Source organism: Peromyscus eremicus, chromosome 3, assembly GCF_949786415.1.
Source record: "Peromyscus eremicus chromosome 3, PerEre_H2_v1, whole genome shotgun sequence".
Classification (NCBI taxonomy): Eukaryota; Metazoa; Chordata; class Mammalia; order Rodentia; family Cricetidae; genus Peromyscus; species Peromyscus eremicus.
The window spans coordinates 80,234,418-80,261,219 of record NC_081418.1 but is presented as its reverse complement, the minus strand read 5'-3'; the positions used below and the strand labels follow the sequence as shown (position 1 = coordinate 80,261,219).

Below are 26,802 nucleotides of genomic sequence, written 5' to 3'. Positions count from 1 at the left end.
GAAAACAGGGAGGCACACATGGGTATAGAATTTGGATGACACGGGCTTAGGATCTACACTAAAAACATAAAAATAAAAACAGAAGATTTATTTTGAGACAGGGTCTCACTGTGTAGACCAGATTGGCCTGGAACTCACAGAGATCCACCTGCCTCTGCCTCCTGAGTGTGGGTCACCATGCCAGGTTTCATTTTATCTTTTACTTTTGTATGTATGTGTGCACATGGATGCAGGTGCCTATATTCATTCTTTTCTTTTTCTGTGATAAGTCACCATGACCAAAGCAACCTATAGAAGAGTTTGTTGGGGTTTTACAGTGTCAGAGGCTTAAAGTCCATGCAGGCAACATGGCAATAGGTAGGCCGGCATGGTGCTGGAGCAGTAGCTGAGAACTTACATCTTTTATGAGGCAGAGAAAGAGAACTATCAATAGCATAGACTTTGAAACCTAACCCTGTCCCCAGTGACACAACTTCTCAACAAGGCTATACCACCCAATCCTTCCCAAACAGTTCCACAAGCTGGGGACCAAGTATTCAAATATAGGTGCCTATGGGAGCCATTCTCATTTGAATTACCACAGGGTCTGTGGAGGCTGGAAGAGAGCACTGGATCCCGTGAACTGGAGTTACAGATGTGAGAAACTCAATGTGGGTGGTGAGAACCAAACTTGTGACTTCTAGAAGGGCAGCAGGTGATCTTAACTGTGGAGTCATCTCTCCAGCACTTTTGAGTAACAGGATATGATGTTATCTTTCTGAGCCCGTTTCTTGACCTGTGAGGTGAAATCACATTTGCTTTCCCTTAAACAGAGGCTGTGAGCCATAAGCAGAACATGCACAATGCCCACACTGTTGGTCTCCCTCTCCAACTGCACAAATGCCTAGAACTATAGACCGACATTCTACTATGGCTTATACTGAAATGTGCCTCACTGATGTCAGATCTCAGAGACTTATTTAGAACAAACCACTTCTAATACATTGGCCATGGAAAAATATATCAAGGTGAGAAGGAGAAATGTAAGCCTGTGCTAAGAGCAACCATGAGGCCTCTGTATAGTTTTGAACTAAAGGCAGGTTGTACTACTTACATTTAAAGAGTGTGAACTGGTTTTCTTTAAAAATATACTTCCGAAGCTGACTTTATCTAACTTGTTACACTTGTTCTAGCTTCCTTGGACATTCACAACTGGTGAGCTAAAGGATTAATTTGTAGCTGAGCGTGTCTCCCTCAGTATAGAGGGTGCACTTAACCAAGCTTGAGGTGCTGGTTTCAGTACCCATCATCAAAGGAAAACAACTGTATACCATCACCTAAGCCTCACACGCCCATTGTACGATTGTCCTCATCCAAATCCCAGGGCATATTAGTAACTCAGTCTGCCGGTGCCTGGGTCAGCAGGGTTCTCTCACTCATGTGACTGCTTTAGGTCCATCCAGCTCAGAATCTAATGGATCCCAAGGTCCCTGGGTCACATGGTTTGTGTCCTCTTGCTCTTAGTGCTGGGTCTACTATCTAGACCAGAAGTACAATCTGCATGAAAGCACAGTCTCCTTTCAAATCTGGCATCAGCGTTTGTATTTTAACTGTTCCTATCACTCACTTTCATAGCAGCACAGACTGCCTGTGAGGACTAGAAGGTACTGTCTGGGATACTGCATTTGTAACAGCTTCCACTGATACCTAAAGATTTACTGTTATCGTGTATTCCTTTGTGTGAGTAAGCATTGCTTCCTTCCTTCATAATTCTATTTTGTGGTGCCAGCAAACTAACATATTAAGCCACTAACACCTTAGCATCGATTTACTTGGACTACAGTTTCTTAGGATTTTATTACTTGTAGTCATGTGTCTAAGTATCTGTGGGGGGGTATGTGCTTGTGCCTGCAGACTCCTGGTGAAGTCAGAGGCATCAGATCCCCTGGCTCTGTACTTGGAGGCACTTTTACATTGCCTGAGGTAACGTGTTGGAAACTTAACTCAGGTCTTCAAGTGTAGTTCATGCTCTTAACCATCCCACCTGGCCCTAGACTGTAATTTATTGCGGGGCAAAGGCAATATTGGATTCAGAAAAAATGAACTGTTGAGGTGAATGCTCTTAAGACTCACAGTACCTTTATTTGTCCTGGGATGGCCTACAGATAAATGTGGATTTGAATGACTCACACAAGGACACAGCACAGGAAGGGCCCAGCTGAAGGCAAAGGTTATTCGCTGCTCACGGCAGTCCCGGGCTGGGGTAGCAGAGAGCAAAGGCAGACCGGTGAAAGGTGTAGACCAGTGAAAGGTGCTGACCGTACCAAGGCTGCACAAAGACCATGCAGTGAAGGTGCTGACCGTACCAAGGCTGCACAAAGACCGTGAGAGCAGACGGTGGCTTGGACTCTACAAACAGGCTCAGGGAGGTAAGACAGAGGACTGCGAGGGACATGGGTGTGAGACTCCTACCCCTCAGTACAAAGGCTCAGATTAACTGTCCACGTGGCTCTGTGTAACTCACTTGTCAGTGAAAAGCAGATGATGGCATATGTCAAGAAGGGCTGAAACCCTGAGCGGCATGCACCCCCAGGCTGTTATGGCCACTGTCAGCAGGTGTTTCCTGTCCATAGCTTTGGGTAGTGTATACTTACCTACCACTCCTGGGAGGTGCCTTTTGTCCACACCTTCGGGGAGTGTACACTCACCTGCTGCTCTTCCTGTCACTGTTGGGAGGTGTCTGCTGTCTGTGACTCAGGGGAGTGTCCACTCACCCACCACCGTGGGCAGGTGCCTCCCCTCAGGAGAGTGTCCACTCACACCACCGTGGGCAGGTGCCTCCCCTCAGGGGAGTGTCCACTCAACTGTGGCTCTTACTGCCCACTCCCTTTCAGTTTTGTTATTTCCTGTCTCTTTAAAAAAATCACTTTGACTAAATTCCACCATCATTCCCAGTACAAATTGTCTTCAAAGAATCACAAGAACTGGGGGAGAGGGTGTAGCAGGGATGAGAAAAGGGAAATTTAAAAACAACTGGTCTAAGTGCTCGTCCGTCCGCTGTAGCCTCACTCTCAGAGTAATGAAGGACATCTGTAGTCCTGACCAGACAGGCTGAGAACTCCGGTCCCACAGTGCCTGCTGTGGGGGTGGGGCTCTGCAGAGGAGGGCCCTTCCCTAGCAGACCTGCTTTATTGCCTGGCGAAGGGGGGGGGGGGGCTGCTCCCATCTCCTGACGTTTCCAAAGAAGCTGGTCTGACCTTCATCTCTGCAGAGGGTTCCAGGGTTGCAAGCGGGGTGTCTTCAGCAACTGCAGTGTTCCCTGTTTCCATGGTCACCAACGGGGTTCAGGGTGGTGTCACTCCTAACTCACCTCGTAAACCTCTCATTCTGACAGGACAGATACAGTGTGGGAGACCTACACCTGAGCTTGGCGTCTACTTTCTCTTCCTCATGAGATTCAAGCCATTGTAGTGTGTTTCCTGCTTCTCAGGCCTCAACATACATACCACTTTAGTCGCCCTCCTAGAAGATTTGGCTGTGACACTTGTCTTTCCTCTGGGTTCCCAGAATGCCCTTTTTTTTTTGACTCATACTCTACACGTGGTACTGCAACAAGCGAGGTAAGTATGGGTTGTCCCATCCTCCTCACACCAGACTCGAAGGCTGTCAGAGCCTGGGTGAGCCTTGTTTGCCTGCAGTCATCCGCACCTGGCTCTCAGAAGGTACTTAGAAAATGTCAAGTGAATGGAGGGAAGAGGGAAGAGAAATGGTCTCTTATTCATTTATTGAGCAAAACACAGGAAGAAGTCAATGACGCAGTGACCCAGTAAGTAAAGCAAGCTTTTAATGACTCTTCTCTCACATTTGTGAGCATGTTAGCAAGTGAAAAAAAATGCTTTTATTCTTTCCACAGAACAGAGTTCCAAATAACAATCACAGAGTTAAAATGAGTAAGATGTTGGACGAGTAGCCAAAGAATATTATCAAATAACAAAATCTCAACAACTGTTTATCAAATGAAACTTTACTGAGACATAAGAGAATATGGGTTTGTAGTTAACATGGCTAAAAAACGAGACGTTACAGGAACTAAGTCCATAGACCCAGGACAGGCACTATGCAACATAAGCAATTAGGTGAGCACACATTATAGACAAGCCAGCATTTGAAGCAGCTCATAGCACCAACACACTGGCAGGACCAGCAGAGGCAGGTCATTCAACCAAGGCATCTGGGAAGAGGGGGGATCTCAGCCAGCATCTCTTTCTACTCCCTTGTGACAATGGGGGTAAGGAGAGCTGAAGTGTCCGGTCCAAAGTCACCCAGCACAGGACTGAGCAGACCACCAACCACTGGTAAGCGCTCTATTCTATTTGATTTGACGGAGTTTTCCTACTAACAGGTTTATGATGGAAGAAAACAACTAACTTCATAGCACACTTCTGTGTTACGTTCACTCCACTGGGAAGGACTCTTGGGCCTGGGCATGGACACACTTTCAATACAGATTCAGTGATGAGTCTGACAGTTCTACCTCAGTGGTAAGCTGGTAGAGAGGCGGCACCTGAATAGGTAATTTGGCACATCTTTTTAAAGTGTTATTTTAGTGTGTGTGTGTGTGTGTGTGTGTGCGCGTGCGTGCGCGCGCAGGGGTAACACATTGAACATGTAGAGGTCAGAGAACAACCTGTGGGAATCAGTTCTTTTCTCCCACCTTGTACATCCTAGGGATCAAACACAGGTTGCTGGGCTTGGCAGCAAGCACCTTGACCCACTGAGCCGTCCTGCTGGTCCCAGTTTGACACATCTTATATTGTGTAAACAATGAGTCAACATTATTAACTCATTGGTAGAAAATTCTCCCCATGGATAGTTTAAAGATTAGTAAAGTACAAAATAACCCAAACACAGAAAAAGCAGACCAAATCTTCCTGTGAAAATGAAGTATGATACTCTTTTACTTCCATATGGTAAAAAATTGAAAAACATGATTTCAGAAAAACAAAATATTTAGCTACAACCCACAGCTTATGAACCACCTAGTATACAAAGTATTTCCCCCGTTTATAAATACATGTGTTTCTTCAAAATGTTTTGGAGTCATGGAATTTTGCATACTCTATCTTGCCACAGCCCCAAGGCTTAAATTGGACAATTTATGATGAACTGTGGGGACCAGAGTATAAACACTATATTGCTCACAGGAGTGGCACTACAGACACAACAGATTGAACATAGAGAAACGAAGCCAAGTTGTCAGTGTAGGAAAAAAAAATCCCACACAGGACTTCCATTCATTCGGACCATCATCATACTGCTGCAGTTAGTTATCTGGCTTCCATAAGTGAACAAAGACAGATAAATAAAAGTGACTTCTGCATGTCATCTATATATGTATACATATATTATACTTTCTCACATAGACATTTAGCTATAAGTAAATCAACATTTGGCTTAATGTTTTCCCTCTTGGGTCCAGCATCAAAGGATCTGATTTCACTTTTATTGTGAGTACAGCTCAGATCTGGTTAGGAAGTTACAAGACATTTACTGTCTCTAACCAATGAAAAGGCAACGAAATATCTTGGGACCTCAAGTTCATTTCTTACCATTAAAAGCATATTAACAAACGTATGTTTAAGTACTAAAGAATATACTATGTTTGCTACCAATAATGTGCACATGATTGCATAAAAATATTCTGTAATAAACTGCCTTATAAATGTTTAAAGAAACATGTTTAAAATTAGAGTGAATATAAGATTAGTGTTCTGAAACCATCAGTAGAAAAATATACTTGTAAAAAAAGAATGTTTCATTAAATGTAAAAATTGTCTTTTTGGTGTACATTTCCATTTTTTACCTTTTGCAAGGTAAAAAAGCTTTCTCTCTCTCCTGAACAGGTGCCTTTAATGCAGCTGGAAACTAAGCGATCGGAGAGAACAGGTTGTGGGCAGTGCTACGGCTTTCCCACGTCCAGTTCCAGATGGGTGACTTGGGAGAAATACTGAATGTCTCAGAGCCATTTAGGAATAGTGCTGCATCTGTTTATTACCAAGAAACAAGATGCTCAAAGTCCAGGCATTAGATATTAAAAGAGATTTTCTTTTAGGGCACTCTGTATACAAGTAGGGAAAATTCTCTGAACAACTCCTGAGGGCTAAGTCCTTTCTGAGAACACTTTTTAAAAGTCCTGCCTTAGTAGTTACCTTAATGAACTGAAAATGAATTAAAATATCACAGGCCTTGTGTTTGGTTCGGGCTTCTAAATGAATATTTTAAATGAACCCTCTCATTGTGACAAAGTCAAGATATGTCCTTGGTCATGGCAGGTTATGTGCCTCTGGGGTCCTCACTGGACACTCTGAGGGTATGTGGGCTATTTTCATGATCAAAGTAAAACTGATGACCTCAATACCCAAGTGCTGGAAGTGTTGGACTGTTCTACAGAATGCAAGCCTCCCCGTGGAAGGGTCCCTTCCCCCGGGTGGTTTGTGACCATGGTGGTGATGAAACTGCACGCATCTGCAAAGAGCTTCAGTGTCTTTATATTGCTTGACCGGTTTTTTCCCCTGCTGTGTTCCACCCAGTTGGATCTGGGTAGTCGAGAAGGTCCCCCGTGAAAACAGTTGCTCCAGCAGCCAGGGTCAGGCATCCTGCTGGCCAGGAAGAAGGGAGAGGGTTGCCTGCCAAGCTGGGCCCTGGAGAGCAGCTGTTTCCAGTCTTGCTCCCCTCAACTTGAGGTTCACAGTTCATTCTTGCATTCCAGCCATGAGGGTGGGCGTTTCTGAGGTGGCCACCCCCAATCCAGCGGAGATTATGAGCCCTGGGGTGAAGCTGCCCAGGGTCCTCCCAAGGGTCTCTTGCCCTTTTTTAACCTCAGAATCACGGAAGCTCAAATGACTGATATGAACTAATACCTCATCAAAGGGCTTTCAGTTTAGTCTTAGTGTTTTAATTGGCACAGTTTATTGCAGACTTAGGGGCCAGCATGCTTCCCATAGAGGAGAGACAACAGATCAGCTCATTATGATGAAGATGAGCTTCACGACATTCTTTCATTACCTTTTTTGTACAAAAACTTATATGGAAGGAATCTGTTATTTTACCTATACAGAGTTCAAGATAAAGGTGTAACTCTGAGGGGCTGATCTTACAGCAGGAAGTTTCAGTGTGATTAGTGTCGATAGTGCAAAAAGACATGGCTGTAGACATCTGCCTCCCCAGGCCCCTTGTGTGGGCGACAGGTTGGCAAAAGCCTTATTAAGAACATAATATGAAGGTTTCGGACTGAAGTGATTCTTGACATTTTAATTTACCGGTGCTTAGACAATTTAGGTCTTAACACATCTTAATCAACTGTATATTGTAAAGACAAGCTTCCCCAACTCCCCTGCCACTTTCCTTATACAGTAACCCAACATGATACCATAGATACCAAATAGAAAGTAAGACTGTTATTCTGTATTAAATCAGTAAAGGGTGAAGAAAGGACAACTTGGAAGAGAGAGACTTCAGGGTCTGTTATTCCAAGAGAAGAGTGTTTTAGTTACTAGCTGTGATTACTGGGTAAGCTGAAGGCATCTCTTCAGGTTGCTGCTGTGGTTTGCGTTAAGAGGCGAGGGGTTGCTTCCCAGTCTACTATAAGATGATGCAGGTCTTCTTATCCTTGAATGGGTTTTCCGAGGTTGGTATGCCCATCAGCAGAGGGTCGCTCCGGGCATGCTCCTCACAGTATGACATCAGGTCTGCAGATGCTTTTGAGACCTATGGTGGACACAAATAAAAAAGAGAAGACTTCACCAACCAGGATCCTCACCCAATAATCAGTGTCACAGCACGGCCTTCAGATCGCTTGTCAAATGCAAGGATAATGGCACTGGCAGGTAAGACGCACCTCAACCAAGTGATCGTCTGAGGACTCCTCAGCAGCAAGGTACGAAAACATTTAACTAGAAATGAGTAACAATCACCCTCGATTCTAAGTAATGGTAACACTTCGAAATGAGTTGCCTGGATCTGCCATAAAACACAGTTAAATACTGTTGTTATAGAACCCTGAAGGGCAATGGTTTTTCAAGAAGCTTAAAGAAAAAGTCCTAGTGTTTCCTGTATAAATGTGGAACACAAGAGAGACATGGAGAGAAAAAGAAAAGCAAGTCTCATTTCACAGTGCTCAGTAGTAACAAGTGTAAACAAATGGCTGTGAAATCTTGGTGGAGAGAACGGACGACAGAGTGGGCAGAGGCTCCTGCTGTAAGCCTTAGGACCCGAGGACCCCCACACTAGGAGAGAATAGTCTCCTAAAAACTGTATTCAAAGTCTACATGTGTGCTCTGGTATTGGCACATATCTCTCTCTCTCTCTCTCTCTCTCTCTCTCTCTCTCTCTCTCTCTCTCTCTCTCTCACACACACACACACACACACCACCACCACCACCACCACCACCACCACCAACAACAACAACAACAAAAAATTATTAATGAAAAATGAGTATTTGGATATCTGCCATTCTGTAGTATGAAATGTTTGAAAATAAAAGTTAGGGGCAAAGAAAGAAAGGTGTGTGAATCAAGAGGAAGTTATGTTTTAGTTTCTATCCAAGAGAAAGGAGACTGGAACACAGAAGAGAGTTTAAGAACTGAATTATGGAGCCCACCCGTGACTAAGCTTGGAGAGGTACTGTTAGTGACCTAGTGTGGGAAGTGAAAGGCACAACGCCAGCACAGGAAGGCACCGTGCTTTACTCTGGTGTGGCACAGGCGGGAACTCGGCCCTTTTCTCTCTTGTGGCATGGGGAAGGCACCACTAAGGAGTCTGGAGGTAGACTTCAGGAGTGATGAGAGCAGAGCTCTGAGGGCCACCACAGAAACCTCACGCTTCTCACACAGGTGACTGCTTCTGTTTCAGGAGACAGCATGACAGTCACAACATTTCAGGGCTCTCACTGGCCAGTCCTCTCAGGACCGTGGGGGACACTTCAAGGTCAAGGTACCTAAGAAAATGTACCTGGCCCGGAGCCTCTACTAAACCAGGGCCCACAGAGTGGTCACACGGAAAGGCAGCATCTTCCTAAAGGAAGATTCAGACTGATAGTTTGACTTGCAACCCTCTGATAACTCTATAATACTTGATAAATTCCAGAAGGGTGACAAGGATGTTTGTCAACTCCACTGGGAATCCTGTCCCCACTCAGAAGACAGTCATGACAAGGCTGGATCATAGTCATTCGGGAAAGGCAGACTCCCAGGAAATCTTGCCTAGGGCTTGACAGAGAGGCTAGCTTAGCTATCTGGCCCCTCAGCGGTTTTAAAATAACAGCTGTGCTGGGTAGGAAATGAAAACGGAATTACTCTCACTCAGCCTGCTCCAGGAAAAGCCTGGAAGCACGCTGCTCATGGCTGTGTCTTCTCTGATTTGTGCTTCTGCTCAGGAAGGGTGGGGATGATGCGGGACGCACGGCCAGTCCGCTCACACTTACCTTTATTCTTTCAATGGAGGCTTCCAATCTCAGCTGCTGCACAGTTCTCCTAGCCTGGGCTATGTTGTTGCTGCTTGCTGTCTTGCTGGACATCTTGGACGATTAGTCTTCCCTGAAATCTGAAGAGAATTTTAAAGAAGGTGACCGGCACGTCCCTTTAAGATGTGTTATTTGAAGGGGGAAGACGGCATCTTCCCAACCATCCCAGCCAGAAATGCCCCACAGCCGTTCTGGTGATGATCCAGATGTGCCATTCATTTGAGTATCGAGAAAACCTTTCTGCAGAAATCGAGCACTAATCAGTTTAATTGGTTGTGCCCCAACATAGTACAGAAAAGTGTCCTTTAAAGAACTTCCTAAGAAAAACAAGGCCACTTTCAGTAGTTACAGGACCTACAGCAAAAGCAAACAACTGTCACAGAGCACGTAATTATCACCACACCCCCCATAACACAAGACTTCATTTCTCCTCTTTTTTTTTTTTCTCAGTTTTTCGAGACAGGGTTTCTCTCTGTAGCTTTGCCCCTTTCCTGGAACTCATTTTGTAGTCCAGGCTGGCCTCGAACTCACAGAGATCCACCTGGCTCTGCCTCCCAAGTGCTGGGATTAAAGGCGTGCTCCACCACCGCCCGGCTCTTCACTTCATTTCTATTAGCCTGATAAAAAATTCAAGCCACAGGAAATGGTGAGAAGCTTGCCTCTAAAGAAATTTGCCCACAGGGGTCATCAGATGTGCAGCAAGTGTAAAGACTGTTGGGAGCTAAACAAGTCTTTATTAAAGAAAGGGGAGGGGATCTTCAGCTGAAGGACTCTCCATGATAGAGCTACAGTAAATGTCAAACGTACAAGAGTCTGGAATAGTAGAGTGTTATCATTCCTTCTTGCCTCGTGCTGGTGGCCAGGACACTTGCCCATCCTGTTACCGCCCTTACACATTGGAGGGTTGATCCTCCTCTCCGGCTTGCGCCCTTGGAGTCTAAGCTGCCCTCTTGCCTTGTCTTCACAAGCATCTGATGCAAAGCAGTGCAAAGAGCCCGGTCCTTGTCCTTTGACCTGTCTGCTTAGGCAATGGCACCATTTCAAGAGGAAGGCAGGCCCGGGGCAAGTGCTGCCCGGTGCCCTTGCCATATATGGTGACATTCACACCGAGAGTGGTGGTAACTGGAGAAAAAGGCAGAGCCGGCAGGAGGGCGGCAGCTGCGTGACTCATGGGAGCAGGTGGGCAGTAGGTGTGCCTCCCTGGCACTATGTGAGGACTCAGCAGTCTAGGGCACCACGGCGCCAGCAGCAAACCCAGGCTGACTCACTCTTCGGGAAGGCTTGCTACTGCACAAAGCTTAGACCAGACGAGGTATAAAACACCAGTGACAGACGCATGAGTGCCCCCAGACACAGATGTCTCCATGGCCTGAGTCAATAAGCAGAGAGGGCTGAACATTTGTACAAAAACAAAAAAACACTACCTCAAAAAAAAAAAAAAAAAAAAAAAACAGAACTAAAACACTGCCCATCAATCTGTGTGCAGGACTTCAGAGTGAGCCTTCCTGTCACCAAGCTTGGCTGGTCCACTGCTATTCTAGAGGAGGTTGAGACCGGGTAGGCTGTTTCACCTTCGTGTGATCATCTTCTTGTTTGTAACAGAAGGACACCACCATCCACCTCACAAATGGTTTTTTTCTTCTTTGCAGTGTAGGGCAAATTCAAATCATGAATGCGTATCTAGTGATTTGAACAATGCAGCTGCTAATCTGGAATCCCCTGCTTATGCACCTAGTGCTGCCCACCCCGCTTCTCCTACCTGCTTGGTGGACCTCAGGTTTTGACCGATGTGGTCTAGGCGGGGCCCTTTAGAACAGGTCCTTAGGCAATTCTGTCACATTAGTACCAGGACAGAAACAAAGGAGTGGTGATGACCAATAGGACACTGGAGGAATAGGGAAGCCCCAGCAGGACAGAGGTACAGGAAACAGGAGGAGGAAGTGTACGGCAGGACAGGGTGGCCTTGCCTTGTCTCAGGCCTTCAGTGACCTTGATTCAACACATGTACTAGCAGACTCTTCCTCAGATTGCAGTCATGCAGCCCTGCCCAGGGGAGAGGCCCTGGCCAGGGTCTGTTAATCAGGTGTCTGAAGCGCCATTGAGGCATGGGCAACCTCGCCTTGCTCTGTGCAGGGCCCTGATGTACACAAGCTGGTGACAAAAGCCTGTCCCTGCAGCCTAGCAGAAGGGACTCTCCTTCCAGCTGCTGGCTGGTTGAATGTGACCATGACTCCTTGTCTGAGTGGCCTGTGGTTTGTAGGCGGCACCCTCAGGGTTTCGCTATGTTCCCTTTGCATGAAAATAATGCCAAGCATTCTCTTTTTCTCAACCTTCAGGGTGCTGTTTCCAGGGCCAGGGAAAATTTTCTTGTAACTGAAGAAGAGGTCACACAGGGACAGCATCACTCATTGTTCCCACCTGTGTGGCCCTCAGCAAATAATCCACAGTCAGGCTCTATTTATAAAAGCCTGGAATGGTCCCGCCCAGTGAAGATACCTAGATGGAGATACACGGAGGGTGTCTCCCCTTCCCCACTGTGATAGAGCTAATATTTAAAGCAGCTAGCTTATAAGCCAAAACAAAAGAAGATGGAAAAGGGTAAAACAGCAACTCACAATTCCTTCTTGCTGGCTCAGGCCTCTATTGCTCCTTCACTGGACCTGATCATCTCGCAGCCCCATTCCAAAGGGGGATCTTACCAGTTCCCAGGCTCTAAGAGGTCCATACAATACTTTCAGGCCTTTATTTTTCTTTCCCACTCTTCCTTCCATACCCGACTCTTTCCTTCTTAGAAATGGGGGGTGAGGGGTGGAGGTGGGGGAGGGTGTCTTCACTCTGCTGCCCAGGCTGGCTCCAGTGTCCTAGGTGCAAGCAACTCTCCTGCCGAAGCCTTCCAAATAGCAGGGACTGGAGGCAAAAGCTACCATGTTGGGCCTAGTAATTTCCCCATCCCCTTTTCTGAGGCAGGATCTCAAAAGGTAGGTATTTTTTCTAACCACCAAGAGAGGGACCTTCCCAGGCTTTTGTAAGTAGAGCCTGACTGTGGATTATTTGCTGATGGCCACACAGGTAGGAGCATACTGTCTCAGGCTGGCTCTGAACTTTTGGCAATCCTTACACCTCCCTCCAAGCGCTGGAATGCCAGGCTTGAGACACCACATAGAGCAACATGTTATCAGGTAAGCACTACCAGTACTGGGCTGGGTGTGCTGAGACTGAGCGACAGAAAGACACAAGCTCACCCTCACAGAGGCAGCCCTGAGGGAGTAAGTAAATGCTTGCTTTCCCTTTCTGCCTCAGGGGAGCCCATCCCTGCCACACCGCTTGCCACCCTTCTCAGTCTCCAGCGCAAATGCAATTTTTCTGCCAGTTCCTTCCTCTCTGCTGGTACGGGGATAATCCTACCTAGAAAACTAGTGAACATTTAGAGACGAAAGCGTTTTAGCTTCCTTCTTAAATACAAAGCGCTTCGATTGTATTTCTGTAGTGATAGCTTTGGGAAGTCAGTTCAATGGGGTACTTGCTTGTGGGCAGCCCTAGAAAACAGCCATTGGGCCACTGGGAAGGAAAGGAATCTCTGATTATGGATTTGTTCTTAAGGAGAAATCAGATCAAAATTTTCTAATTTTAAGTTGAGGAGCCTCTTCCAGAGACAAAGAATTCGTCTACTAAGCTGCCTCAAATCTAGACAGAGGCTGCGGCTCTTCAGCGCTTGGAAGGAGGGAGGCCTTTCTGGGTCTGGGACTGGCTAGAGATGATCTTTGTCGCTGCAGATACTTGGTAAAACCTCAACTAATGTCCTGGGCCAGAGGACAGAGAGACTGGGAAAACAATCACGAACATCTCCACTCTTCTATTCTGGGCAGGAGAGCCAGGCTGTCTGTCTCTGCACCAGCTTGCTTTATCCAAGCACAGACTCTAGGGCAAACACCACCTGGCATCCTCATGGAAACTGGGAGCTCGCTTGCTGCTTTCACATAGCATTTCAGGAAGCCTCGATACAAGCCCACAGCGGGTCACTACTGTTGTTTTAAAGGTGAGGCAACTGGATCTAGGAAGGTTGGCTTCCAGGTAACCCAGTCTGCACTGTGCAGCAGGTGAGACTTCTCTTTCCAGAAGTCGCTCTTCCCACCTGCCCCACAGATGAGGATGACCTCATGCACACTGGAGGTATCAACACTGGAGGCATCGCAGAACGTCCCACAACATGGCTCTTCACTGGGAGCACCTTTGGCACTCTGTTAACAGGAGTAGGGGCTTGCTGGCTGCCTGGTGTTTATGCATCAGTCTCTGGGGCACAAGACTCATCTTGCCCATGGCCAGAGTAGACTTCACTCTTGCATCCAGTTGTCGTCAAAGAATAGTCTCTGTAGCTCACAGGCAAGGGCTAAAGTCAGCACTGGGGCGTGGGGGTGGCGTGGAATATCCGAGTACTCCATTTTGCCCAGTAGAGGTAAAACTCAGGAACTTGAGCCAAGGTTCATCTGATGTAACCTGGCTATTGCTTCTTTTCTGCTTCATACAGGGGCAACAGAATGGAATAAACAGGGAGCGTTTGGCTGATCAAATGGTTTGCACTGGATTTGATACCATGGTTTGCCTAAATTCTCAGGTTCTTAGAAATCCTAGGAACAAGATGTTCCATTAGGAAAACAGACATTTAAATCTGTGTCAAGAGGACCTGAGCCAGAGAGGAGAGTGGGCATAAAAAGTGTCACTGAGCACACACTCAGCAGAAGGAACAGAGGAGCCTGTAGTCTGAATGACAAGTCACAGTGGCCTGGCCCAAAGCTAATCACTGGGGTGAAACAACTTCCAAGAGCAAACATCCTCTGTGGCGTAACAAAAGAGCAGCCTTCCATTTACTCCAGCTCTCTCCATGCTGTCTATACAAGGGGGACAAGAAGACCTGCCTCTTAGGGCTGTGGGAGATGGGACCCAGACACACACTATTCTCAATGCACCAGATGCCTGGATACTACGAAATGCTGGGCTCGGGCTGACATTCTTGGTGTGACCCAAGATTAGAGCACTGCTGGAGAATTACAAACCTATGTGATGAGGTAGTAACAGCTTTCTAACACAGCCTAAGAGGGGTGACGGCAGAGCTGGCTCTTAGAGGCCTCCATCCTCATGAGCACTTACCACTCATATCAGCACCTAAAGGCTTATGCCAGCCTCAGACGGTGTGACTGGGCTCCACACTCACTGCACAGTATGTGCTTTGACTTCAAATTGAGTGTCACCCTTCGGAAAAGAGAAACTTCAGCTAGGCATGGTGGTGCACGCCTTCACTCCCAGCTCTCAGGAGGCAGAGGCAGACAGACATCTAAAAGTTCAAGGCTAGCCAAGGCTACACAGTGAGACTCTGTCTCAGATAAACAATAGATAGACAGACAGACAGACAGACAGACAGACAGACAGACAGAGGATGTCCAGAAAAATGGAAAATCCTTAGCTGGAGCTGATGGGCAGCTGCTCCTTTGACATCTGCTAGTTTTAATGTTGCTCTGCATACCCTGGACATGTCGTTCCAGGGTTAGCAAGATCTCTTGTTCTTCCCAGAAAAGGTGTGTAAGACTTGATAGCTACAGAAATCTTGATTTTCTTGTGGTAAAAATGGGACAATACTACTTTACTATTTCAAAGGATTGTTAAAAATATCAGATAAAACTAGTACAAGTATAGGTATGGTCCAGTGCTAGGATGGTTGCTTAGCCTACGAGAGGCCTTGGATTCAATCCCTACCATTGGGGAAAAGCATGTAGATTAATTTAAATAGAAAGAATAATTTTCAGAGTGGTTACCTGTATCCTCTTATCAGATACTGTGTGGTGGGCCCCACACTCTCTGTAGTTCCTACTGTACTTCCTGGTGCTTGGCGGAGGTCTGCCCTCTTCCTGGCACACCTAACTGAACTGCAGGGCTAGACAGAAAGAAATGGTATGTCCCAATGTTAATGGGAGGAATTAACAGGATTGAAGTATTCCCCACTCTAAATTCCTATGCTGAAGGTCTAATCCAGCACTTCAGAGTCTGACTGTGTCTGAAGATAGAGTCTTCTAAGAGGTAACTAAGCTAAAATGAGATCGTGAGAGCAGGCCCATAGCCCATGGGACACTGTGTTTATAAGAAGGGGAAATTTGGGCCTAGAGGTTTACAAAGGGGAGACAAGTAGTCCAACATTTGGATCTCGGATTTCTAATCTCCAGAAACAATAAAAAACAAACTGTTGTTGCTTAAGCCCCTGGCCTGTGGTAACTAGAGAGTCTCACAGCAAATGGCCACACCCAGGTTCTCCTGCCACCAGCACAGTGGTCAAAGCATTTCGAAATGACCTGGCAGGTGAGAGTGACAGGAATTTTTGCCGACAAGAAGGGCGGAGGCTGCTGTTTGAGGAGGTGGGTGGTGGGCTATTCCAGAGTCTAGTCAACAATCAGTTACAGAGAGGCCATAGGGCATGGCAGCTCTCTGGTTCTGCACCCAGCACTCAACCTTGGGTTCAGTTTTGTGGTGGTTCGGAGTCCTTCCTAGGGACTCTAGTGAAAGCCTGTTCTGCCTTTCAATGATTACACAGACCAGTTCTGTGAAAACTGCGGAGTGCTTTCTGTTGGCTGTACCTGAAGCCTGAGTCACACGGAATTATTAACCTGCTGTTAATAGCTTGCAGATTAGCTAGGACTTCTATTACTGCCCTGCTATCACTGCTGACCACCTCAGACTCCCAGACTTCAGTGGAGGAAGGACTGAGTCTTAGTATTCTCCTTCTCTTTTTCCCAGCTGAGGTTATGGGTGTGAGGTCAAGGCAAGCCAAGCCTGTGGCCCAGCTGCACATGCCACTCAGCTCCTGCAAACACTCATACTGACGGTTTGTATGGAGAAAAAGGAGAAGAAGCAATAAGAGAGGTCTGCAGGAGAGTAGGAACACACGTTTTGCAGGAAGAAGGTGTTGTATTTTGTATCGATCTAGAAGATCATCTAGAGATCTCTAAGAGACATTTACACAGTTCAGAATCAGCCAATCAGAAAGGAGAACATCTCTTGCAAGACCTCAGCAGAGCTCGCCTGTGTGGCTCTTCTCTAACATTTTTCTTTGGCTGATCTTTGCCTAAGGTCACACATGGTGGAACTGCAGTTCAGGCTATAAGACTCTCAAGATGTTATTATACACATCATTCTGTGAGGCTTGTCCTGAACAGCAAGAGTCCAGGACGCAGCTGGCAGAAAGGAGTGGCATGTGTCAGCTAGCCTTACTGCATAAAGAAGGCACTGGACTCCATTCAGTGGGTCATTCGCACAGTTGGTCCCCATAGCAGTGTGAGCACAAGTGTGGCATGGAGTGAATTTGTAAGAAGGGAGGGAGAGGCTAAGGAGACTAGGACCACTGCCCCAGATCCTAGGTGAGACTACTGCTAAAGACACAGATGATTGCAACATCCTGTGTGGGCTGAGGCGCTGGGAGGGAGCCAGGAGAATTAGCCAATCTCCATAGTAAATCCAGTGGGCAGGAGCTGCTGGCCCTGGCAGTGAGGCCCTGGCTTTAGGGAGTATCTAAGAACACCTGGGGCGCTTGCTTCAGAAACCTGCTTCAGGAGGTCTGCAGCAGGGCCCAGACAAACAATGTGAAAGCTTCCTTGGAAGACTTTCCTGAAATACCAGTAGTGATGGCCAGACTCTGCCTCTGGCTCCTGCCCATCTTTACTTCCGCCTGGAATTAAAATGGGCCAGTTCAGAAGAATGCTGCTTTCTGTCTATGCATGACTTTTCAAAGCTCTGACGAAGCTTTGGATGGTTCTCTATTTGATGAGAGTAGCCTACAGGGTTGACTTCCTTCAGTATGAGCCTGTTCTATTGGTTGACATTCTTCTCTGCTATAAAGTCTGTTTCCACGACAGACACTTCCTTCTGGAAAGTGCCACAGTGCTAGACAGTCCATGCTTGCCACACACAGTGGCATCCCTCCAACAGTGCTCCCTCTGTCTTCAATGCAGGTCCTCTCAGGGCTGTCTTGAGGGGCTGGTGTAGCAGAACCATCAAGGGCTTTTACTGTTGGATAAACTAAAATCCCAGCTTGTCACCTGCTACTCCAAGATGGTTTACTTCAAAGTTCATAAAAAATGACTGAGATGGTTTACATTTTGGGGTGCTGAATGAATCACTGAAACCCACTGTATCTTAACTGGATCAGCAGCATTTGAGTACTCCATAGTTATAACACTTTCCAGTCTCATCTGTCCTGACCAGTCCAGTCCAGTTCCAGCTTCTATCTCTGAAAAGCTGACTTAAGCAAGATCCAGGGGGTTCCCAGGGTGCCCATCAAAAAGTCCAAAGGGTTTGCACTCCAGGCCTTCTCACAATTCTGCATCCATAATCAAACTCCTAATCACAAAAGAATCTTGTTTCTATAGAGCATGTACCAACGCCAGGTACCAGGTGACAGTCACGCCTCTCAGTGCACTGTCCTAAGTCCTCACAATAACCCCAGGGAGGTTATTTTATTTTATTTCTAGTTTCATACATGACACTAGGCATGTGTTAAGAAACAGCTAAAAAGCTGCTAGGATAAGATCTGAGACCAGACAAGCTGATTCTAGGGTTCAGGCCTGGAATTTTCATTGCTACCCAGAAACAGCGTCAGCGTATGACGCTCAAGTCCTTGACTTCGTACATTGTGCTTTCAAGTCCTGAGCCTCCACTCAAATTCTCCGCCAGCCTCTTGGCTCTATTTAAATTTTCTCTTGCTTTAGGTTCCTGTTTACACGGCTACCCACTTCAAAGCAGGCTTCCTTAGCTACTTTTACTTGCAGCAACGAATCCCTTTTATTAATTAATTCCTGCTACATATGCATATAGCTCAGGGGCTCAAGGATTCCTGAAGGGCCTGACCCGTGCATGGAAAGGGCAGGCAGGGCAAGCTGTGCATGAGTAACAATTTGCTGCTCAATGTATGTTGTTACATAACTGGTTTCATATAAACACGGTAATGTAGTGACTACGTGTCTTCATCACCATGTACCAGTGACTGTGACCAGTGCTCAGTGCTCTGTGCAAATACAGGTTTATTTAGTATCCCTAGAGCCTCGATTTATCATGCCCATAGCAACTAAAGCTCAGGAAAGTTACAGAATTCCCAAGATCACAAAGCTGCAGATTTTAGTCCATATTTCTCCGACATCAAATCCATGTCCCGACCACCTTGTTCCACCTGCCCTTTCACAGTGACTAATGCAGAGAAAGAGACCTCCATAAACACCTGGGTTAGTTTAAGACATACAGCTCAGCGACTGTATTAGCTAGTGTGAAACTATCACCCGGGGGTGTTTTAATGTCTGATAGTTACTGTATTAGAAACAGGATATATTTTGCTGGTCTTTCCCATGGGTATCCAGCAAAACTGCCTATTTTGAGTCAATGAATACCTAGTGGTATGTGTCCTTGCACAGATTTTAGAAGCCAGGGGGAATTCCTGGTCTTTCCCTATAGTTGATTAGGTCAAAAATGTTCAGACTCTGAACTTTCACCTCCAGTATGAGATGGCACTCAGGTTCCAAGGGCCATGCTACTGTGTACCCATGTGAGGTATCCAAACAAGTTCTCAGCTGTTTGGGTAGGGCCATGAGAAGGTGCCCTGTCACCTACAGCAGCGTAGCCCTTAGCCCCCGACCTTTTATGTTGGGCCACACTCCATCCATCCGTTCAGACAAATGTTTATAGTCAACACTGGGAACAATGCTATGAACAAGTTTTACCTGCTACCTATACAGCCAGAGTGGCTCAGAAAAGATTTGTTTACGTTTTTCATGACTGGTTTAGGATAGCTAAGTGTCTCATGTGTTTATCCACGAGTGAATGAAGGAATGAAAGAATTTTACAACTATGTCATGTTGAAAACAGTAATGTGGAGAGCAGAGGGAGGCTTGACTCAATGTGTGTTGGCATGAGCAGCGCCATGTCAAGGACCACAGTGCCTCAGATCTGTGAGAGTGGCAAAGCCTTCCTCTGGTCCAAGCGGGAGTGTTTACTAATGATTGACCAGTATATGCAGAAACTATCAACCACAGCTTCCTCCTCCAGGATGATTGTAGCCTGAGACTGCTCTGTACAGAGACCTCCTACCTAGATTAGCTAAATCTACCTCCTTGTTCTGCTGTATACGACAAGCCCACCTCCTAGACTCAGATGTATAAAGTAAGGTTCGGGCCTGTGCAGATGGTGTCCTCCATTGGAGCAAGCACAGCTCACCAGACCCCAGCTTTTCTGTACTATGTCTCTCTGTCCTTTCTTCATTCCCTGTCACTAAGGCAGGCCAAGCTCTAAAGCTGTGTGGAGCACAGAAGGTGCTTTTCTGTGCTCGGCACTGTGTTGAGGGCTTTATACCACATTTTTATCTGCTCCCTACAACACCCCTACAAAATAAATGACCGTCATTTCATTCATTAGTGTTTTTGTTTAGGAGTATTAACACACAGAAGCACTAATGACAGCCCCACAGGGTCTACAATAACACACAGCTATCTGGGCCTGAGGAGATAGTTCGGTGGCTGAGAACGCTTGCTCTACAGCACGAGGAGTGTGGTAGTTTGAATGAGAACGGCTTCCATGGGCTCCTTTGATCACTTGATTCTAGGTGGGACAGTTTTGGGAACTGTTAGGAGGCCTGGCCATTGTTGGAGAAAGAGGGGGTGAGCTTTGAGGCTTGGGGCTGGTTTTGGGGTTTCAAGCACCCACACCATCTCCAGTTAGCTCTCTCTGCCTCTTGCTTGTGGATCAAGACTCAAGCTCTCAGCTGTTCCTGCACCATGACTGTGTTCCACCATCATGAGCTCCACTCTAATTCTCTGAAATGATAAGCCCAATTAAACACTTTTTTAAAAAATAATTTTCCTGGGCCATGGTGTTTTGTCACAATATTAGAAAAGTAACTAAAACAAGGATCTTAATTCAAATGCCCACTCAGGTTAAAAAAAAAAAAGTCTGGGTATTGACTGTGTTTACCTTTAACCCCTCATCAGATGGATCCTAAAAGCTCTTTGGTCAGCCAGCCTAGCTGAACTGATGACCTTCTGGTTCACTGAGAGACTCTGTCTCAAGGCTTTAAGGCAAAGGGTGGTAATGTCATGCTCTGGCTTCTATTCTTATACACACCAGGATACACACACAGGCACACCCCCGCCTTAGGTTACTATAGTAGACACACGCTACTGTAATAATAGCAGGACTTCCAAATGGCATACAGCAGTTCTCACTGTGCCATGTGGTGGTTTTCTACATTTGTGAGAGGAAGAAGCCACAACAGGTAACAGACTCCAGTGAAGGTGTTCTCCAGTACAGTGGCTCTCCACCTGTGGTCTCCACACTTGCAGTAGCAACCTCAGGATTATCTGAGCATTTCTCAGGAATGGTAACCCAGACCTAGTGAATCAGAACTGGGGTGGACTTTGTCAATGTGTGTCCTAGAAGCCCCCCTCCACTACTCCAGGTGAAGGTCTAGAGACATAGCTCAGTGGTTAAGAGCTCAGACTGTTCTCTTGCAGAAGACCCTCATTCAGTTTCCATCACCAGCATGGGAGGGGAGAGGGAAAGAAAGGCTTGCTCTAGCTCCAGGGGGTGTGACATTCTCTTCTGAACTTTGCAGGCACCTGCACTCACATGTGCTCACACCCACACACATACATGTACACATAATTAAAAATAAAAATAAATCTAAAGCAGCAGTTCTCAACCTGTGGTTTGTACCCTAATTGGGGTCAGATATTCTATATATCAGATGTTCACATTATAATTAATAACAGTAGCAAAATTAGATTTATGAAGTAGCAGTGAAATAATTTTTTTTTTTTTTTTTGGTTTTTCGAGACAGGGTTTCTCTGTGTAGCTTTGCGCCTTTCCTGGAACTCACTTTGTAGACCAGGCTGGCCTCGAACTCACAGAGATTTACCTGGCTCTGCCTCCCAAGTGCTGGGATTAAAGGCGTGCGCCACCACCGCCCGGCTTGCAGTGAAATAATTTTATGGTTGGGGTCACCACAACCTGAGGAATTGTATTAAAGGGTTGAATTAGGAAGGTTGAGAACCACTTTAGATTCTAAAGAAAGTAAAAGTCCCCAGCTGATTCTTATGCCCCTAAAGTTTAGGAAGCGCTCACTGCTGTGGACAGGTGCAAAGCAGAGCAATCAAACATCAGGAAGACCTGGCTATTAAATAAATAAATAAATAAATAAATAAATAAATAAATAAATAAATAAATAAATAAAACAGTTGTTCTATTTAAACCAACGTGATTATATTCCTGATGTTATCCCACAACTAAGCACAGTTGTGCACAGCCTCCACACAGCTCGAAAAGCAGCAATGACTTAAGATCAGTCTGATAGAGGAAGGAGGCAGAATATCCCAGTTGTTTAGGTTGGGGGCTTCAGTAATTACCTATGATAAAGTCATCTGTGACCCTTTGCATACCTGAACCCAGAGACTTTCCTTGGTATCCATGTGAGCAGCTGAGTGCTGTCCCCATCAGCCTTCCCTGGGGACCTCAGGGCTTTGCTCTTCTGTTACCTCCCTGGCTTAGCAGAGCTGAAGGCTGTTTGGAAGGAGGACCTCCTACCTATCCTAGATGTTGTCTACAGCGCAGCCAGCTGTTCTCCTAGTTCCTGGCCAGCTGGGAGTGCAAAAGAGACAAGATTAGGATTCTAGCCTTAAAGACCTAGCCTTTACTCCATACTAAGCTGAGGGCATGCCTTCTGTCATTGCTAAGCAGACAGGAGCTTGCCTCTCAAGAGTGCATCCAAACAACACCCCCAAACACCCCAAAGAGATAAAATGCGGCAACAAGACTCTGCTGCATCCATTTTGGATTACAGGGGGCATGTAGCTACTGAGCATGGTCTACAATGCGTGGGGGCTACTGGATCTGTGGCTTAGGCTCCCGTGAGGATGGACTAACTCCTGAGCACGAGGAGGAACTAAGTGGGACAGTGAAACATCCGAAGGCAGGAGTTAGGACCCTGGAGAAAGAAGCGGCCAGTGAGGTCTCGGGTAGTGAGGTCTCGGGTAGGCTGAACACACAGTTGATTCAATCCTCAAAGGACTGGCTGGCACTAAAGGTGGAGACGAGAGGGAAATGAATTTCAAAATGGCTACTGGCAAGAACAGTAGAGAACAGCCTAGAGTGATTTTCTTGGTGAAATGAGGCCACCAAGGGTTTCCTGGCACAAGTGATAGGCCTAAGGGAGCTGATGAAAAAGTGAGTAGGCAATCTCAGGAGGGAGACAAGTGAGGCAGAGAAGTTCAGGCAGATTCTACTCAAGGGAGGTTTAGCAGCAGCCAGTACGATAAGGTCTGGCAGTCGGACAGAACTGGGTTCAAATCTCAGCCCTGTCGTTCAGTGCAGAATGGTGTTTAGATGTTTATCTCCTCAAACTCCCAGATTCTCTGTAGAACAAGATGAGGGGAGTGCTTACCTTATAGGACATCTTCAGGGGAGCAGAGAGGGGGCAATGGTGTCACAAGAGCCAGGGGAAGTAAGGAAATGCTTCCGGAAGGCAGTTAAAGCCATGGAAGTGTTTGTAGTTAAAAACATATTCAGAAAGCATGTAAGAGGAAGACATTCCAAAATGTACCTCTTGCCAGTGACAGGAATTCTAGGGGTTTTTAAGTGTTGTCTACACATCATTGTAGCTGTGAGGTTTGGGTTTGGATAACGAAACATGCTTTGACAGTACCTATGCTTGCCAATTACTGTTCTCTAGGGCTCAACACAACTTACTTTATCCTTTGAACGGTATATAAAGCTGTTACTATTTATCATTGTTTAGAACTGCAGGAACTGAGGCAGCTGCTTAGAAAAAGCCAAGACCAGCAAGAAGGTGCATGGAGAAGTTGCCAGTCTGCCCCAGCCTCAGCTACACCAGAAGCTGGGAGGGTGGAGCGGTGCATGCCTTTAATGCCAGCGTTCAAAGGGCAGAGATTTCTGTGAGACTGAGGCCAGCCAGGGCTATAGAGTGAGCTCCTGTCTCAAAACAAACAGCCCCCTTCAACCCCCCTGTCATTCACTAAACTAGGAGGAGGGTAGGGAATACAGCGCAAGGCTCCCTCACGGGACTTCTGAGTGGGGGCTCTCTGAACAAGTAGTTTCCAGAAGGAAGGATGGGTAACACACACTGTGAAACCAGAGAGAGAAGCATCAAGCAGGGGCAGGGGCATGACAGCGAAGGTAAGACGACCGTGAGATGTTTGGGATGGCTGGCGACAGTGTTTCCGAAAGGAACACGAGGAGGTCAGGAATAGAGAGATGTGAGAAGGGTCTTTGTAAGAGCTGACTGGATGAGCTCAGGATCGGGCTTGGAAACCAGGCAGAGGCGGCAGTAGAAGAGACACCTAGAAGGTAAAGGCATGGAAACGAAACGGTGGGGAGCTTGGGCTGAAAGCAGGCACAGAAAAAAATGAAAGAAAAGAGAAGTTAACTTAAAATATGTTTTGTTAACCAGGCATGGTAACACATGCCTTTAATCCCAGCTCTTGGGAGGCACACGAAGGTGGATTTCTTTGAGAAATCCAGCCTGATCTACATAGAAAGTTACAGGCCCGTCTCCAAATAAATAAATAGATTGATAAATAAACAAATCTTTTCTGTTTTTTAAAATTAATTTTTAAAAAGATTTTAAAAATCTGTGCATGTATATGTATACCTACATGAATTTATGTAAACAAGGTGCAAGCAGGTGCCTGTGGAGGACAAGGCATTTGAACCCTTGGAACTGGAGTCCTCTGCAAGATCAGTATGTGCTCTTAAGCACTAAGCCATCTCTCCAGGCCCTTGTTTTCTCAAGACACAGTCTCAAATAACCAAGGCTGGCCTATAACTTGATCTTCCTGCCTCTACCCTCCCCAGTGTTGGGATTATAGGCATGCTACCTGGCTTTTAAGAACTTTCTTCCTCATTTTCACACGAGTATATATGTGGTATGCATGTGTACACGTTTCCATGTGTGGGGGTAAGTGTGCACATGTGTGTGCATACACCCCAAGACCCAAGGTTGACTTTGGGTATCACCCTCTATGGCTCTCTCACCTTATTTGTTGAGGCAGGATCTCCAGGTTAAACCTAGAACCTGCTGGATATGACTATTCTCAAAAGACAGTCACTTTAAAAAAAAAAAAGACTGTTGAGACAAATTATTACAAAACATCACTGAGACACCCGGAGAGAGGCCGGGGAGAGACAGCTCACTCAGTAAAGCACCACTGTACAAGTAAAGACTGGAGTTTGATCCTTAGCACCTTCAAAAAGACTGGGCATGCCTAGTATTGAGGAGGTGGGGACAGGGAGCGTTTGCTGGTAGGGCAATCTGCTTGAACCAGCAATCAGTGAAAAACTGTCTCAAAGAATAATGTTGAGGACGGCTGAGGAAGGCATCTGACACTGACCTCTGGCTCTCCCACACCCCTACCAGATGGAGAGCAACTGAGGAAGACGCCTGATGTCAACCTTTGGTCTACACACACAACTGTAGACACAAACAAATACGTACACACGCATGCACAACTGGACAACAGACACTGAATATTCAGTAGGTTACTATACACAATGTGCCTGGTAAATTTGGTTCACTGAAATTAAAAAGATTTTACAAAGTAAGATTTTCAAATGGAATGGAGTAGAAGGTTCTTCTCTGTAAACTCTGGAGAAGATCTGCCAGGGCTACTGTCAGCCCTGGAGTTTCTGGGCCTGACCTATTTGAAGCACTGGACATTGCCTGGCATAGCAGCAAGAATCACGTTCGAAGATGGTGATTCGCACGAGATGCCATTAACAGGGAAAGTTCTACAGATGCTGACATCTGCTTCCCTTGTCTTCCACTCAGCCTAATCCTGTATCTATCTCATGGTCTCCTGGAGGGATGGGGCCATATGCCCACAGTTCCTAGGTCTTCTGTGCACAGCACACGAACAGCAAGTTCAGGATGGTTTAATTTACTACGACCACGTGGGTAGCAGGAATAGATTGTTCTGTAAGTCTTCTTCATAACTCAGCAAATAAGAGGAACAACATTCTGGAATTGTGTACAGAGCAAGACACAACACAATTTAGTGAGCTGACCACAGAGCAAGACCCCAATAAACACACAAATGAAAAGTAGACTTCTCAAATGAACTGGGATGGTGTCACATAACCAAAGGTCTCCTCCAGTGAATGCTTCCCCAAATGCATCATCCACTGGACAAAGGTTAAGGTATAGAAACTATTTAGCAATGATTCTAATCAAATACCAGTTAGGAACCACAACAAGCACCTCCAAAATTAAAACACAGCATTTTTACATAATTTCCTGTGTATGTGGAGAAAAATTCTGTTGTAATTCTACGGTGCACCCACAGTGTACTCAGGACTTCTGCACTGGTGGATGGGAAGGTGATGCTCACTGTGATCTGGCGACAGGCTGTCTTTGCTTTGAAACCCAGCTCTCCTCTAGGCTGCATGCACATAGGCACTGTCCCTTTATATTCAATACTGACCCAGGAAAACTCTCCTGAAGCTGGGAGCTCCGGAAATAAAGAAGTGACCTAAATGCCTTCTCTGCCAAAGGGTGGGGGGACAGCAAGGAGCCCACCCTAAGAGTTACAGCACCAACAACCCTGTCTCTTACTCATGTAACTGTCGAGTGAATTAAGCTTTTCTGCCTGTAATGAGCCCAGGGATTAAATGATGAGCAAGGCCCCAGGAAAGCAGTATTCAGCTGTGACCAAACAGGAGCTTCTGTTGGTTGAAGCAGATTCTGCCTGTCCTGGAAGCATTTTCAGAGATTGTTTTATGCACAAGTAAGCCCAAATAAATACCGTGTGTGTATCACACACAGACACATAAGGCTGAATTTACAGGAGGACTAAGCAGCCATTACTGTCCACGTCAGCATTCTAAGTTTGCATACCTGGCACTCATGGTCCTCACATGCTCATGTTTTCCCTGGGCTGGAGGGAGATAGGTATGTAGGAAGACCATTCCCAGATGCATGCTGGGAAACATGCCTAGGTGTCAGCAGGTGCTGCTGTTTGCCTTCTGTCCTTTCTTCCTTTCCTGGTCTTGCATTTCTATCCTGGGAAGCTGGATAGAATGTCATCAGGAGATTTTAAAATACAAGTCCTTTCTTAAATATTATCTATACTGGACAGGGTCAATTAATTGCTAAAATTTATTTTAATTTCTTTTTGTAGGCTTGTGTAAACATCTTGAATTTAGCATACAAATTTGTGCTAAATTCAGGTTTTATGCTAATTTGGTTTTATTGAAGAAGATTTTTAAAAAT

The 26,802-nt window shown here is 46.1% G+C and overlaps 1 protein-coding gene across 2 annotated transcripts in view; it reads right to left on the bottom strand.

Annotated features, from left to right (window-relative positions):
- Window positions 1-7,275: 7,275 nt before the first annotated feature.
- Window positions 7,276-26,802, bottom strand: part of Gng12 (G protein subunit gamma 12) — a 97,624-nt gene continuing 78,097 nt past the window's right edge. For both annotated transcript variants that reach the window (XM_059257914.1, XM_059257915.1), the window contains exons 3-4: window positions 9,462-9,580; window positions 7,276-7,746 (exon numbers count right to left, since the gene is read on the bottom strand). In XM_059257914.1, coding sequence (XP_059113897.1) covers window positions 7,621-7,746; window positions 9,462-9,554 — 219 coding nt within the window. In that variant the 5' untranslated portion in view covers window positions 9,555-9,580 and the 3' untranslated portion in view covers window positions 7,276-7,620. The remainder of the gene's footprint in view (window positions 7,747-9,461; window positions 9,581-26,802) is intronic.